This window comes from Gymnoscopelus braueri (assembly GCF_963280865.1).
Source record: "Gymnoscopelus braueri genome assembly, chromosome: 10".
NCBI classification, from domain to species: Eukaryota; Metazoa; Chordata; class Actinopteri; order Myctophiformes; family Myctophidae; genus Gymnoscopelus; species Gymnoscopelus braueri.
The window spans coordinates 51,594,380-51,611,363 of NC_137611.1; the positions used below are offsets into that span (position 1 = coordinate 51,594,380).

The 16,984-nt window shown below is 42.2% G+C and overlaps 1 protein-coding gene across 1 annotated transcript in view; it reads left to right on the top strand.

Annotated features, from left to right (window-relative positions):
* Nucleotides 1–16,984, top strand: part of LOC308093679 (extracellular calcium-sensing receptor-like) — a gene marked incomplete at both ends in the record, with an annotated part of 37,885 nt that overhangs the window by 7,321 nt on the left and 13,580 nt on the right. The window contains 2 exons of the mRNA XM_080440006.1: nt 16,566–16,696; nt 16,827–16,942. Of these exons, the coding sequence (XP_080296132.1) occupies nt 16,566–16,696; nt 16,827–16,942 (247 nt within the window). The remainder of the gene's footprint in view (nt 1–16,565; nt 16,697–16,826; nt 16,943–16,984) is intronic.

Consider the following 16,984-nt stretch of genomic DNA (forward strand, 5'->3'; position numbering starts at 1 on the left):
GTAGTATATCCATTGTCAGACAAACCAAAATACGAAAATATCTCTGGCAAACACAATAACGCACGCTGCGCGCGCGCGCGCACGCACACACACACACACACACACACACACACACACACACACACACACACACACACACACACACACACACACACTCGCGCGCCACGAGGGAGGCGGCATGTTGTGGAACCCTGTGTGGACTGTGGAACCTCATCCAGGAGGGTAACAGGAGGATAGATTCCATAGCCCGAAGGGACAGTCATGTGTTTGATTGGTTGTTGTTGGTTGTCAGGGCAATATCACAACCAATCGGTGGACGGACATTTAATGATGACGTGGTTTCAGACCCTTTTTTAGCAAACCCGCCCCCTTTTTCCAACAGACCAACCAGACTTACCCAACCCCGCCCCTTTTTCACTGACGCCCGCCTCTCTTTAAATAGCTTCAGAGGTTAACTCCCCGTTTTGGCCATTTGGCCATTATCTGTCCATTAGGACAGAGCTATCGCTCCGTCCAAAAATCTGCCTCTGCAGGTGGAGAACTCATCCTTGATGAAAACAGAATCTTCTGGAACTTTGAAACCAAAAAGGTCTCTTTGGGTTGGGTAAAATACATAATGGTGAGCTCATGATGTAAATGTAATTTAGTTCAGACTGAAACTGATCATTGTTCCTTTCCTCTGTAGCCTCCTCGGTCAGTGTGCAGTGAGAGCTGTTCCCCTGGAACCCGTGTGGCCAGAAGGAAAGGAGAACCTGTCTGCTGCTTTGACTGTATTGCTTGCTCTGAGGGAGAGATCAGCAACCAGACTGGGAATTTTATATTATGTATGTACAGTAGGTTATCTTTAGAATGATACTGTACTTGTCTGTCCCTTTAATCTTCTCTTCTTTGTTAGACTCTACAGAGTGCACCAGTTGTCCAGAGGACTTCTAGTCCAGTCCCCAGCGTGACCACTGTGTCCCTAAGAGCATGGAGTTCCTCTCCTACCCTGAGGCCCTGGGTATCTCCCTGACAATCATCTCATTGTTTGGCACACTTATCTGTGCCATTGTCTGGGAATCTTCGTCTATCATCGTGACACACCCATGGTACGCGCCAACAACTCAGAACTCAGTTTCCTACTTTTGCTGTCACTGAAACTGTGTTTCATGTGTTCACTTCTGTTCATTTAGCTTTTGGGATCAGCTTTGTGCTGTGTGTCTCTTGTATCCTGGTAAAGACTATGGTGGTGTTGTCCGTGTTCAAGGCCTCCAAGCCTGGGGGTGCAGACATTATGAAGTGGTTTGGTGCTAAGCAGCAGAGAGGAACAGTTCTGGCTCTTACTTCCATCCAGGCAATAATCTGCACAGCCTGGCTTGTGTCCGCCTCACCAACTCCTCACCAACTCCTCATAAAAACCCACAATACAACAGTGATAAGATAGTCTATGAGTGTAAAGTGGGATCACAGAGATGGGAAAAGTACTGCATTCTGTACTCGAGTAGAAGTACAATTACTTGTGTAAAAAACTACTTTGGTAAAAGTAGAAGTACTCATTCAAATAATTACTCGAGTAAAAGTAAAAAAGTTTAGGCTCTGAAATGTACTTTCTGAGTAAAAGTAAAAGTATTTTTACCGGATGTTTCTGTGCATTAAACTTAACACTTGCATGACTAAGCTATCAATATGACCGATTTTGAGAATTTAAAGTGGATTATCTTCTCTCATGAAGCTCTGAGAAAGTTCCCCTTTCATGACTTTTCCTAAATATTTGTTTCAAATCATCTCCGTTTTTTTTCTTCTTCTGAAACGTATTATAAATATGAAATATATACCATATATCATCCCAAACGTTATATTTCGGCTAAATTGACCGCTCTCCCCCTCTCTCCCCCAGGCAAGAGCAGTTGACACCTCTAGACCCCCCGCAGAGCGGCCCGTAGACGAGCAGACTCCCTACGCAGCAGCGAGTCCATGTTGCCATGTCTGCTTATTATAAGCGACTTTGGGCTTGTTTTTCGCGTCTTTCTATTATTATTAATATTATAATTATATATATAATTACATTATAATGGTAATACTTTTCTACTCCACTACAGCTCAGAGGCAAATCTTGTACTTTTACTTAACTACAATTATTTGAAAACTTTAGTTTCTAGTTACTTTGCAGATATAAATATATTTTCATACTTGTTTAGATTAGAGCTTCATGCATTTTTATTAGGTATATATTTATATAGAAAGGTCTAACCAGGGACTGGTGTTGCAAATTAGCCTCGGCTATTACCCCATTCATGCCTGTTTTCTCAGGGCACAACGACGCATGCAGTAACATTTTCATAGACATGACTTATTTCTCTCGCAAAATTTGGCGACCCATTTTCCACTTTCCCTTTCACTGCAAAGCGGTGGAAAAAGATAGGATCTACAAGCATACAGCTTGTCACGCAGTAACTGTTTTATGCTTGAAGATCAGATATTTTGCGCAGGATTGAGCACATTTGTGGAACATAGCATTGTGTTCACTTGGGAGGGAGGGAGGAGGAGAGGAGACGCGTTTGTCAGCGACTGGACAGCTGATAGAATGAGAGCTTTACGCTCAGACAATAATGTGAATATTATTATTATGAATAATAATAATATAGGTTTGTCACTGGGTTGTTTACAAGTTACTATAGTTCGCTTGCTGCTACTAAATTTAGAGCAGCATTACATCACGGTCATATTATGACAGTGATGACGAAACTTCAACCTGTTTTTTGCACTTTCTCCATTTACAGCCCGTACATCTACATAAACGTTCGGATTTCAAATATAAAGTTTTTATTCCGTGGCCACGGATGTTACAATTTACTTCGGGTGGGTATAAGTACCCGTAACTTCTGTATTGTTCAATGAAAAGCATTTTAATCCGATTGGCGGTCATTTTCTCATAGAGTTATAGTGTATCAGAGTGCAATTACACCTCCCAACCGATAGGGTCACGTAGTTGAAAGCATGGAGAAAATACGGAGAAAATGGCCACCGATCGGATTTAAATGTTTTTTATTGGACAATACGGAGAATATGGGTACTTATGGGTTACCCGAATAGAATTGTAACATCCCTGGCCATGAGGTAAGCACTTTATATTTGAAATCTGAACGTTTGTGTAGATGTACGCTGTAAATGGAGAAAGTGCAAACACCAGGTGTAAGTTTATCGCTACTCCTCTCCTCCTCCCTAACGTAAGTTCGTCAGCATTAGTTTGGGCACTTTGGGGTCGGATTAGTGTTTTTGTTGGAACATTAAGCCGACACGCAACACCACGTTTAATGTTACGTTGTAAACAACCACCACCAAACCTTTTGTTAACTTATAACTCGATCTCTTTGTGGTGAACGCTTGTGTCTCTTCAAGTTGTTGCGTTTTTCCCACATTGCTTGCCTTCGGATAAAATCAAGCATTGTGTTTTGTTCTCCACATCGATGTAGCGAAAATGTGTCCATATCACCTCTTCTCTTTCTCCCGAGCCCCGTGCAAAGCATTTTACCGTTTTATTTTGTAAAGTTTCGCTCTGAAATCTGAATCCTCCTGCCATTCATTTGACGGTGGTGTGACTCTGTGTGTGTGTGTGTGTGTGTGTGTGTGTGTGTGTGCGTGCGCGGCTGCAACTTTAAAAGGGGGTGTGTGTGTGAGTGAGGAACAGCATGCCTGCGCTGTGCATCAAAGGAGACAGGGAGTGACAAAATCATATAATAAATATATGATATAATATTTTGTCTCGTCTTTGTTCGTGAACTAAAATGACCATAGAGTTTAGTCCAGTCTTTATTTAGTGAATTACATTTTCGTCTCGTCTTTATTAGTCAACGAAATTGCATAATGATTTAGTCCCAGTTATTGTTTATTCATGGGTGGTGGTCTCGTCTCGTCTTCGTCCTTTGAAAAATGTGCGTTGACGAACATATTTCGTTTCGTTTTCGTTAACGAAATCAACACTGCATGGAAGTAAAAATGAGATCCCCACATACACAAATCACAAATCATGATGACATATAGGAGACAGATAGAAATACACACTAGCCTACTGCCTACACTTTCATAGACATGCCTGCTTATTTCGCTCTCAAAATTTGGCAACCCATTTTCAACTCTCTGCTTTTTAGAAGACAATGGAACCCCCCACTGTTTGGGGGAGAAAGTGTGAACTAGTCTGGAGAACAGAGGGAGACAGTGGCCAATAGGATAGCCTGATTTGGGGATCAAAATGATCATTTTTCAGGCTTGGTGGAGGAGTATGAAACCTCAGTCATACGAGTGTTAAAAGATCCCCACCAAACACGTCTTAAAACCGGCTCAACTTATTAAAACATTATATATTTGTAAAATGGTCTTAAGTAAAGTACAGTATACATGATGTGAACATGCACGGTACATCATTATCAGACTTAATTTATCCTTCAACTTCTAGTTTATGCCCCAAAATGACAGGTTTACAGGTATATACAGGTTTTGTAGCAATTTGTAGCAATTGTAGAAATATTAGACCTTAATTGTCGAATGTTTAAGCATGTTCTAATCATGTAGACTTTACTTTAGACCAGGGGTCTTCAACAGGGGGTCCAGGACCACTAGGGGATCCTCAGAGCTACTATAGGGGTCCGCCAAATCTTTGTGTGATAGGATGTTTTTTTTTTACATTAACCACTTGAACCCTACAGTATAGCATCCCTATTCTCAGGGGAACATTAGCCGAAAATAGCCGATCTACAAGCTCACAACGCCTCTCACAGCAAGGCGTTGTGAGCTTGTAGATCGGCTATTTTCGGCAGAGGTTTGGTGTAGGGGGGAAAGGAGCAAATCAAGTACTAAGTAGCCTATTGAAGGTTTAAGTGGTTAAATGTCTGAAATTAACAACAACAACAAAAATACACAACACTGATGACAGTCTATGAAGCTATCTAAGAAATCTATGAAAATGTTTAATCTGCAACACAATTTCATACAATATGTAGTGGGGGTCCCTGCTTCATCTATCTCTCAGCTAAGGGGGTCCCTGCTTCATCTCTCTCTCAGCTATGCTTCATCTCTCTCTCAGGGGGTCCCTGCTTCATCTCTCTCTCTCTCAGCTAAAGGGGTCCCTGCTTCATCTCTCTCTCTCAGCTAAGGGGGTCCCTGCTTCATCTCTCTCAGCTAGGGGGTCCCTGCTTCATCCCTCTCAGCTAAGGGGGTCCCTGCTTCACCTCTCTCTCAGCTAGGGGGTCCCTGCTTCATCTTTCTCTCAGCTAAGGGGGTCCCTGCTTCATCTCTCTCTCAGCTAGGGGGTCCCTGCTTCATCCCTCTCTCAGCTAAGGGGGTCCCTGCTTCATTTCTCTCTCAGCGAAGGGGTCCTTGGCCTGAAAAACTTTGAAGACCCCTGCCCCCCAATTTTTTTTTTTACAGTTTGAACAAAATATTTTACATTGAGGTGCCCAGATGTCTGTAGTGCCCACCTATCTTGTTACTGTTACCAGACAGACAACCAGACAGACAGACAGACAGACAGACAGACAGACAGACAGACAGACAGATACAGCAAGAGATGGCATTAACAACTGTACTGTACTTCATTCAAACACAGCAAGTGAGCCCACTAGACAAGCCTACTTCGAAGTGAACGCGCACGCGCACACACACACACACGCACACACACACACACACGCGCGCACACACACACACACACACACACACACACACACACACACACACACACACACACACACACACACACACACACACACACACACACACACACAGCTTTTGCGATGCTCAGGCTCGCTCGCAGTCGCACGTTATGTGCTTGATTTGTCGTTCTATCGGCACTTTGTGTTTTGTTGTTGTAGATGAACTCACCTAATGATGCTGCAGAGGTTGAAAGAGTTTGACAAACTTCTAGCCTTGTTACAACTATGACCGTCTTGATCCAAGGCTACCGCACTTCCACAGTACAACAATGTTTAAGTCAGAGGAGCATGGTTTGGCCAAAACCTGCAATTAAGCCACGTGTTGTTGTTTATATTCGTCTCACCGGTACGCACGCACGCACGCACACACACACACACACACACACACACACACACACACACACACACACACACACACACACACACACACACACACACACACACACACACACACACACACACACACACACACACACAGGTCTCAGACGCGATCAAACCGACGAGTCATAATAGCTCGTGATCAACAGAAACGAACTTCCCCTAAGGACTTCAAAATAAGAGCCACTGGTAATGATTGATTAACTTAGTTTTATTTTGGTGTCTACTTACAGGAAGTATAATACTCATTTGTAGTAACGTGACACACAGAGCTATAAATAATAACTCTTGCGCTTATTTTCGTTTGATCTGCGCGCAACATTAAAACTAAAGTAACAAGCCTGTTTTGAGAATGTACTGAGTAGAAAGTACTAGTACTTGTGTTAAAATTAAAAAGTAGTCCGAAAAATAAATACTGAGTAAAGTACAGATACTCAAAAAAAGTACTTCGTTACAGTAACGAAGTACTTGTACTTCGTTACTTCCCATCTCTGGGGATCAACAGTTGGTTTTGCAGTGTTACTAGGTTATATTGGTTTACTGGCACTCCTCAGCTTCGTCCTATTATTCATGGCAAGGAATCTTCCACACAACTTCACTGAAGCCAAGTTTATCACTTTCAAGATGATGATCTTCTGTGCCGTGTGGATAGCCTTCATCCCAGCATATATCAGCTCTGTTTGGACCAAAGTGTTATATAATAAGTTTTAAACCTGAGAGAAACACTAAGAAGTCCATCATGGGTCGTGGTGCTACCAAGATGTAGAATCAGAAATTCAATGATAACTCATTTTCTGTGTATTTTATAACAATAAAATATAGATTAAATTGATGATAACCTTGTTAGTAATATATTTAGTTTTCTACCTAAGTAAACTAGTAGCAGTAATCTGGTCAGAGATGCATACACCAATTATCTGTCATGAATAAAAATTGGTGACAAGGTTTGGCGATTGTGGTGACCTACATATAGATGAGAAAGAATTGCACTCCTTCATGGGTCAAAGTAATACAGGTATGTAAGCGGCATTTCGTTTTAACAATTTTTTGGCGTTCCGTCTTGCGTGTGAGAACTGCACTTCTGCATTCCTGGAGTGTGGAAGTACCAGGGACGGCACCGTTTGACTGGAAGGGTACCCTCAAGAATTCACAATATGCCTTTTGGGAAGTGAGACAGTGTTGGCCGGGGACACAGGGAGAGTAAGACCAGGTTTCTACCGTGGACATAATGCCAACGGGAAAAAACTCGAATAAACAGTACTTTTTCTTTACTTACTTTTTACCTGTAACTTTGTAACATTTAGATGCTGTGCCGCCTCTGGGCGACTAATTTTCCCCTGCGGGATCCCCTGCGGGATAATAAATATTACTATAATATAATATTAATACATCTCAAATATTTTTCCTACAAAACACGTTATGACTACTCATAATGCTCTGAAACACACCAGCCATTAGAATACTGTAGTCTATTTAGATAATTACAATTGGGGTATTTTGTAATAACAACAATTTCCATGTGCTGTTGTTCATCTCATTTTGTATGACCCTGTACCTGTTGTAGACCTAGCTACAGTAGTAAACATGGCAACTTGTGTCCTTGTTAATTAATGGTAGCATGTTTTGAAACAATCTCCAGTGACTCAATGGTCTCATTGGATCTGAAAATTAATTATTTTCCAACACTGCACCTGTTGATCCACTATTTCATCACCCTTGGGCCAGATGTCATCAGTGGGAAACACCAGCCTTTGCTTGTTCAGCTGACGTTTAATTTGTATCCACCTGGGTATAGTTGGCTGTTGCCAAACAATCAGAGATGTCCGCCTACCGATACGTCTGGACACTTCTGAATGCAAGGTAGTAGCAAGAACACCAGCGACAACACATAGCTACGCCCACTGCTTTACAAACCAATCATATCATCGCCTCAGTTAGGACCGCCCTGAAACCTTTGGATTAGTTCTGCAATGCAGTTTTATTTTTTTAAACTCTCTAATTGTTTCCACCCAGTTTTAGCAACGAAAGCTGAGAGAGATTACATCATTCTCTAGTTGAGTGAAGTGTTTAGAGACTCACTGGTTATTTTCCAGGTGCTCACTAACAACCTGTTCCTCTAAGGGACACAAGGGATGACAGTGACTGTATTGTTTTGCTACCACAAACAAAATGTAAATTAGATAAAGATGAAGAATTATATCAAAATCATGTATAAAAGCATGCAATTAGTAGTAGTAGTAAAAAAAAAGAGGTACAATACAACGCAAACACAAGGCAAGTCCACACAGCAAATAGGCAGACACTATTAGATTTAACTTAGGGATTTTAAAATAACAAAAATGGTTGCTATTGATGTACTGTACCCGCCCAAAGAAAGGCAATATGTCATATATGATAACACAAACACACACACACACACACACACACACACACACACACACACACACACACACACACACACACACACACTCCTCCGAGTCGCTGTAGCCGCGCCTGTCTCCTAAGGTTTTGGTTATGGGGAATGCAATACTTGAGTATATGTACTTAGTTACTTCCCACCACTGAGGCTGTTATGGGGAATACAGGGCCACGGGTTTGAGCCATAGTGCAGGGACATCTGTAACTGCAGAGTGTTGTGGCACTGCAGGTCACAGTGTTGTTTTTACACTTTCAGGTTTAGGTCACATTACTGGTTGTCAACTCATGTGTGCATGTCTCTAGGAATTATAGTTCATCCAATCTGGAAAATACCTTTTTGAAACTAACAGTGTAGAAAGACAGCATCTAAGTGTAACAACTACGCCGATCATAACTTCAGCATGGTACAGGACGTAATATTCCATAAATCATATAAATATAATTTATGAATTATTACAATATATATTGATATATATTGAAACTTACGTCACTGTAACAGTAACATGAGTTCTTGTAAGACTTGCAATAAATATCCCAATAGTATTACTGTAAACAGAGAATAAGGAGCGACACACGCCTCTTCTTAATAAAAATAGTGTCAGAAATGTATTAAGGAAAATAAATGCACAAAAATGATCAGAAATGCCACTGCATTTCGTTGTACGTCATAACTATGTGTGGTTTTTCATTCAACGTTTAATGACAGGCTGGTGCTGTCATCAAAGGTCATGGCTTAGACCTATGCAGGTTCCAATGTAGGCCATATCTTGAGGGAGGCCGGGCATGTAACACCATGCTCTCCATCAATATATGCTAACTACTAGGGGACCCGCTAGATAGCTTAGAACCAAAAGGAAAGTATTAGTTCCCCCCACTCAAATGAGGGCTTAAATGTTAGTAGATAAAGTGGAACTTAGGATATCATGTGGGGAAAGAATCGAGCAGAAATTAACTACCACGCTGCCTGGAAAATGACGTTTCATGGAGCCCTTTAGGAAGGAAGAAGCCTACACATACATACAGCATATCGTCAGATGGTTGCCATAATTTCATGTTTCAGACTCATACGACCTGGTTGGGAGCCCTTTTGTGACAGTCTTTTTCCAGAGTCCAGTGAGCGGTCAAAAACTTTAGTCTCTGGGAGTCGAGACCTCCCAGAGTGCCGGAGCAGCAGAGGAGAGCGTCCCCGGGGGGGAAACTCTACCAGGGTCTTGGTGGGAGAGATAGTACGATGGGTCTGTGCCCCATACATTCTCTCACCCCCCTGTTCCTCTGGGATCAGGTCATCATCTGGGTTGAGGAGTAGCAGAGAGGAGAAGCAGGAAGAGAGCGAGAACTGGGTGGCCAGTTATTTTATAGTGAGAAGGAGGGGCCTTCCTCCTTCTTGCCCCATGGGGGGGCGTGGTGGAGGCAGCTGGAGTGGCAACCTCCTTCCTACAATATGAAAACTAAAACTTCTCTACTAACTATCTTGGGGGACTTTCTATTAACACATTTGGCTGGATATTTGGAATCACAATGAATTTAGAATTGTCTAGATACTAATCATGACAGCTTTATGTCAAAATAGGAAGCAGGTAAGCATCGAAGTCTAATTTACAAGAGAAGCATCACATTTAAAACCACCAAAGTTCATATTGTTGTTGTAGTCATCATACAGGACAATAATTATATATTTTAAAGTCACAGAACATAACACGTAAACAGTTTATTCACATTTAGTTGTAGCTCATTGTCTTGTTAGTGCCAGTTAGTGTGTGTGACACTGTGAGCGCTTGGCCAGACATTCTTTCATGTTGAAACAGTCTCAGGTTCCATCCTTATCTCGAAAGACTGAGTGTGTGTGTCTCTGGTGAAACACTCCATGGGGCAATAACGGTTTCCTGTTACGCTTGTGGACAGTTGGGGCCGGTTGACCCACGGTGAGGGAGGCCCCCACCTTCCTTGGGGTGGCCATGGCTTTTGGACAACAATGTAGTTTTAAAGTCACAGCACATATGATGATATGGGTTCTATTACCCATTCCTAGGTGACACACACAACACACTCAATGGTTCCTCTCTTCACCCGACTTGGGCTATACTTGTGGGCCTTTGGTTCCAGGAAACAATGATTTCACAATGTCTTTATCCCATTGTCATAGTGGGGAAAGTAGAGGAGCGAGTGTGGGTGTGTGTGTGTGTTTGGTGAACGGGGGAGTGTGGAAGCAGGCAACGGACATCTACATTCCTTTCCCTCCTTATCTTTACGACCGGGCTTAGACCTTAACTCCCTTTCCTGGATGGAGCCCAGGGTCCGTGGAAAAAGGGGGTTTTATGACCAGGTCACTGTGGTCGGTCTTGCTTCTGGCCTTTTGTGCGTCATCTTGTGGGGGTGGCCCGATATAATTTTAATATCCAAAAATGAACGTATCTGCATAAGTCCAATTTTGGGGTGGTCTTGCGTTCATCACTACATAAGTTTCTCCCTTTAAGTTGTACAACACTGAGGCTAGTTTGAAGAATTGGAAAACAATGGACCTCATTCACAAAGCTCCTCTCAAAGACTGACACGCGATTCATGAAGGGGTGCTGATCTCAGGTGTATCAGATGAAGAATTCCACCCGTTCTTTAATCAAATGTTCGGTCATGTGCGTCCCATTTGCATTGTTCCATACCCCTTTAACACCATAAAAGGCAACAGGAACATCCAACCTGAAACCAATGTCAATGTGGTGAGAACTCCATAGTACAAGTTCAACGGCGTCACTCATCAAAAAGAAAAGATCTGCAAGCTTACGATGCTTCACATCGCATGTTCGCAACACCTTGACAGCGCAAGCTATTCTCTGACACGATGGATCAGCTGAACGTTAATAAAGTAATGCTCTCCTGTGTAGATGAGAAGAACAAAGTATAATGTCACAGGACCAAATAATAGGATATACAATAATTTAAGGATATAATATAAGCCTTTTCTACTGAACCATTGCTCTATATTCTGGCATACTGGAACGCCGCTATCTGATAGACTATGGATCAGAGCTTTATGGATTACCAAGGGGAAATCCTGGACACACTAATTAACATCCGCTGTCCTGTATTGGAATTGGGAATGGACAAATGGACACAGCTAGATTACATCCATACTATACTATTATGTGATCAATATTAGATATTAATAACTAGTGCCACATGGAGGTGTGTCTGTTGCCTCCTGCGACATTAAGGCATGAGGCCAAAATAACAAACCCACTGAGGGTCATCATCATTATGTTCAACTCTAAACTGAAACATGAATTAAAACTGTTTGATTTAGCCTCATGTCTGTAAGAAACTTTACTTCAAAACAGACATTTATTTATTGTCTCCGCCAGGCCAAAAGGCATGGCGAGAGAGTATGCTTTGCACCCTGTCTGTCCGTCCGTCCGTGTGTGTGTGTGTGTGTGTGTGTGTGTGTGTGTGTGTGTGTGTGTGTGTGTGTGTGTGTCCGTCCGTCTGTGACCAGCTAATCTCCGGCACCGTTGGCTTGATCGCAGCGAAACTGTGCACACACACTCCCTGGATGCCAATTCAGAACCTCTGCCCCATATTTTCCACATGGGCCTGTTATAGCGTCACCAGGAGGCCGCTTTTTGCAAAACTCATTTTTTAACAGTACTCGTACAGACTTTGTCCAAATGTCACGCAAATCGGTACACAGTATCTCTATAGTCATTAAACAAAACAGGTTTTTCTGATTTTTCATATTCCATCCTGATTGGCTAAGAATGGCTTCCAAAGTTTGCAGGAGTGCTTTTCAACAAAATGCCTCAAATCCTGAACACAGCTTGCAATTTCCGTGACATTGTGCACGTACATTCCCAGTAGGCCGAGGAAGAAAAGCCACTTGAAATTTCTCAAATCAGCCTCATGATGGCGCTATAACAGGTTTATATGTGTTTTTACCTATATCTGCAATGATCTGTGTACAACTTTCTATGTGCACTCTAGAGGCCAGGGAAAAACCTTGCCTCTACAAATATTGTCCAAACATCACGCAAATCGGTACATATTATCTCTTTAGTCAAGTGATCAAGACGGATCTGTCCTATCCGTCAGATTTTTCACATTCCAGCCTGATTGGCTGGAATTCCGAACATTGCTGGCCCATCTTAACCTACCTGACCTGGCGGAGACCTGTGCTCGGAGGAGCACTTTTTCTATTGTATTTAATTTTTTATGTTTTGACAAATGTTGTGCAAGAAAAAGTGCTCCTCGGAGAACAGGTCTCCGCCAGGTCAGGTAGGTTAGTGTGGGCCAGCAATGTTCGGACTTCGCCAATCGTGCTGGAATGTGAAAAATTGGATCCGTCTTGATCACTTGACTAAAAAGATAAATGTAGCAATTTGCGTGATGGTTGGAAAAAAATTGTATGAGTAATATATATATATTTTGTTGCAAAATCGGCCTCCTGGTGGCGCTATAATAGGGCAATGTTGCAAGGGTGGCATTAGTTCCTCAATATAGTGCAAATGTGCTTGCAAAGTTTCACTGCAATCGGACGGATTTGCAGCATTTTGTTCAAAACGGGCCACTCCTGCAAACTTTAGATGTCAATCTTAGCCAATCAGGATGGAATATGAAAAATCAAACAGATATGTCTTGATCACATGACTATTGAGCTCATGTGTACCGATTTGCTAAAAAATTGAATAAAATCTGAAGGAGTAATATCGAAAAATGTGTTTTCCATAAAAGGCAGATGTGAAAAATGCAGGGCAAAGGTTTTTCCCTGGCCTCTAGGGAGCGTGCATACAAAGTTCTACACAGATCGGTGCAGTTATAGGTAAAAACACAAATTGGAAATTGCAGGCTGTCTTCATGATTTGAGGCATTTTGTTCAAAACAGAGCACTCATGCAAACTTTAGAAGCCATTCTTAGCCAATCAGGATGGAATATGAGAAATCTGAAAGACCTGTTTCGTTTATTGACTGTAGAGATACTGTCTACCGATTTGCGTGATGTTGGGACAAAATCTGTAGGAGTACTGTCAAAAAATGTGTTTTGCAAAAAAAACGGCCTCCTGGTGGCACTATAACAGGCCCATGTGAAAAAAAGGTTCTGTTCTGGCATCCAGAGAGTGTGCGTGCACAGACGGACGGACGGACGGACGGACGGATGGATGGATGGATGGACAGGGTGCAAAACATTGCCTCGGCCATGCCTTTCGGCCTAGCGGAGACGATAACAATTAACTAAAAAGTGTGCCTGCAGCTCGCGAAGTCTTGTATGTGGTTGCTATGGTAAAACAGGTGGTTGCTAGGGTAAAACCGTGGTTGCTAGGGTGGGTTAATAGGCAGTCGTTAAGGTAAATCAGGTGGTTACTAGGGTAAAGCTGGTGGTTGGTATAATAATAATAATAACTTAATTCGAACAGCAAGTGCCTTATAGTAACAACAGTAAATGAATCCATGGTCAACATAAAATAACATAACAATTAATCAATTAGAAAAAGCTGTGTCATAGCAGTGAGTTTTAAGAAGAAATTTAAAGGAGGAAGTTCTTCTCTTCTCTGCTCTTCTATGGCAGTTTGGAAGGAGGGTAGGGAGTCGCACTTTTTGATGGCTAGTGGTAGGGCATTCCACATGTTGGTGGCATAATAGCAGAATTAATTCATCACCATGTTTGTGCCGAATCAGTGGAGTGTGTGTGTGTGTGTGTGTCAAAAGCCTGGAAGCAGCGTTTTGTATCAGCTAGTAAAACTGGTAAAACACGTGGTTGTTAGGGTATAGGTCTAATATTGATCAGGGACCAAGGTATGGCAGCTGCCGTATCTTGCCAAAGCCAATTGATGCCCCTGCCCACTGATAGACAGGTAAGTCGTAATATCTAGGTTCTCAGGAACATGTCGCCGTATTGAAAGACTGCAAGGCCAATGGCCAAGAGCTTATTTGCAATTGCCTGTGTTGGTGTTAGAGCTGAGGTGGTTGGGCGGTGTTGGAGTGGTTGTGGATCAGGAGCCCAATTTGGGCCTGACTGTGATGTCACTCATCACCACATGACAGGGGTCTGTCAGGTCCTGTACATAACCTCATTAAATGGTCCAGTACAATACCACCAACTAGTGGGCAAAATATTGTATTCCAGGGCTAAAATGTCTAAGATGGACAAACAGATTGAAACATTGTAGCCTACCACTGTGTCCTAAACAAAATCATGAAAATAAATCCAACAGTGTAGTTTGTGCTGTTCCTAGGTCCCCGTGTCCAGTACACACCCCTCCACCAGCATCAACCCAATCTGTCTTAAGGGGTTAAAAAAAACTTTAAAAAAACATCGAGGCCACACACACGCACAGGTTGACATAGTTTTATTGCTAAATGAAAGAACACACCAGGGCAGGAATTTCACGGCGGCCACGTTGACCCTCTCTTTGTCCGTGTGCCACTCGAAAAATGATGTGCCCTCACGGCCACAGTGGCCCAAGCTGCGCCAGCAGCTGATTTCCCAGTTTTTCCTCTGTGCGATTTTCCTGTCAATACGTTAATTTTTTAGACACCAGTGCCTTTGGTTGAGCTGCGCACAGGTACTACATGACCAGTGGTACTGAAGGTAGGTTTGATTTCGAGCCTCGCATGAACCGGTGGAATCCCGCAATACAGTCTAATACGACACAAAAGCATCAGCGGGCCAAACAGGAGATATCATACAAAAGTAGAATGACCTCACCACTCTGATGGACAAGAAATAAATAATCCTTTTGCAAACAACATCCATGTTCTGTTCGTTTGTCAACAATGATCCAAATGGGAAGTTTAATTCAGCTTTTTTTTAATTCCGTTTTTGGTGCACAGCTCCTCATTGAAGTTAATTGAATTCACTTGTTGTGCTGCTTCGCACCACAGGGCAGATCTCCGCCAGGCCAGGATGACCTACCCAGGCCCATGAAATTCACAGGCAGTCATAGTAGCCAATTAGAATGAAATCTGCTAAAACGGACTCATATACTGATACAGAACCATATATAGGCTTTATATAGTCGCTGTCGGGTGGGGGAAAAAAATAAAATGGTGAAATCTACAAGCCATAATCCTAACATCCTAACATCCTAACATCCTAACATCCTAATCCTAACATCCTAATCCTAACATCCTAACATCCTGAGGGGAGGGGAGGAGAGGAGAGGGTAGGGTAGGAGAAGGGGGAGAGAAGGGGAGAGGACAGGAGAGGGGGGAGAGGAAGGGAGAGGAACAACTCACTATACAGTATGTGAGGGCCGCAAAGCGGCCCAAACCTCTAGTTATTAATAATTAGACATTTTAAATAGTGAAAAATCTACTAAAGTCATTATTAGTGCAAGTTCAATCACATTTCATTTGAATGAAAATAACTACATACAATCTCTAATCTGTGAATCTAATGTGACCCTTACCTACAGTCAGTGAAGTCTAGGGCTGAATGTGACAAATATTGAGAATAATAGACTATGGCTTTGTACAAATATTGGTAATTCGCCAAAACATTATTTTGTGAAATAAATGGGTTGTATTTCACAGATAGTTATACAATTCTTGTACTATCTTAAAATTAAATAAATCTTAACCTTCATGTTCAATTAATTATTTCCGTGGACTTAAAAATCATTGTTTTATTTGATTGCCTTCCTGCCCTGGCATTTGGCCTTTGTGCCCTAAAACAATTTACAACACCAAAGGCCAAGTGACCTTGCCCCTAAAATGACGAAATTCCAGGCCTGGACACACACAACATTATTTTGGTAAGAAAGGCTTGCTAATGTACATTAAGCCCTGCCTCTACTGCCTCTGCCAGATAGGTACTGTGAAAGATTACGTAATGGTGATACAGGGGATGGCATAGCATTGATGCGTGGTGTGAAAGATTACGTAGTGGCATCAGATGGCACAGGGGACGGCAGAGCAGTGTGTATAAAATTTAGCAACTGGACAATGGATTTAGAATGGGGGGAGGTTGTTAGACAGAGGAGGACAGTCATGAGGGTTTCTCTAGACACACACCTGCTTTCATACATGTACTTGATCTTGATATTGTTCTCTTCATTCTCTGCTTTGTCTTCCTCACCTTCCTCTACTTGTGAGTTACAGGAACAGTTTAATCTGAACAGAGTTTATAAGGCTGGAGACTTTATTCTGGGTGGCTTGCTTCATATCCACCAATACTCTGTCTACTCTGAGTTGTCTTTCACCTCCAAGCAACAGGATCCCACTTGCTATGGGTGAGTATCACAAATACAATAGCAAGCAAGACAATAGGTAACTTGTTTTGATTGATAGTACCAGGATTAGTTGATTTTGTATATTTCTACCAAGATAAACATGTATGGTTACAGTGGATTTTTGTGTTAGATTTCACATTGAAGGCTTCAGGTCTGCACAGACCATGGCTTTTGCCATTAATGAGATCAACAGAAACACCAGCCTACTACCCAATGTGACTCTGGGATATAGTATCTATGATACTTGTATGTCGCTTGGAGTTGCATTCCGTACAACATTGTCATTGG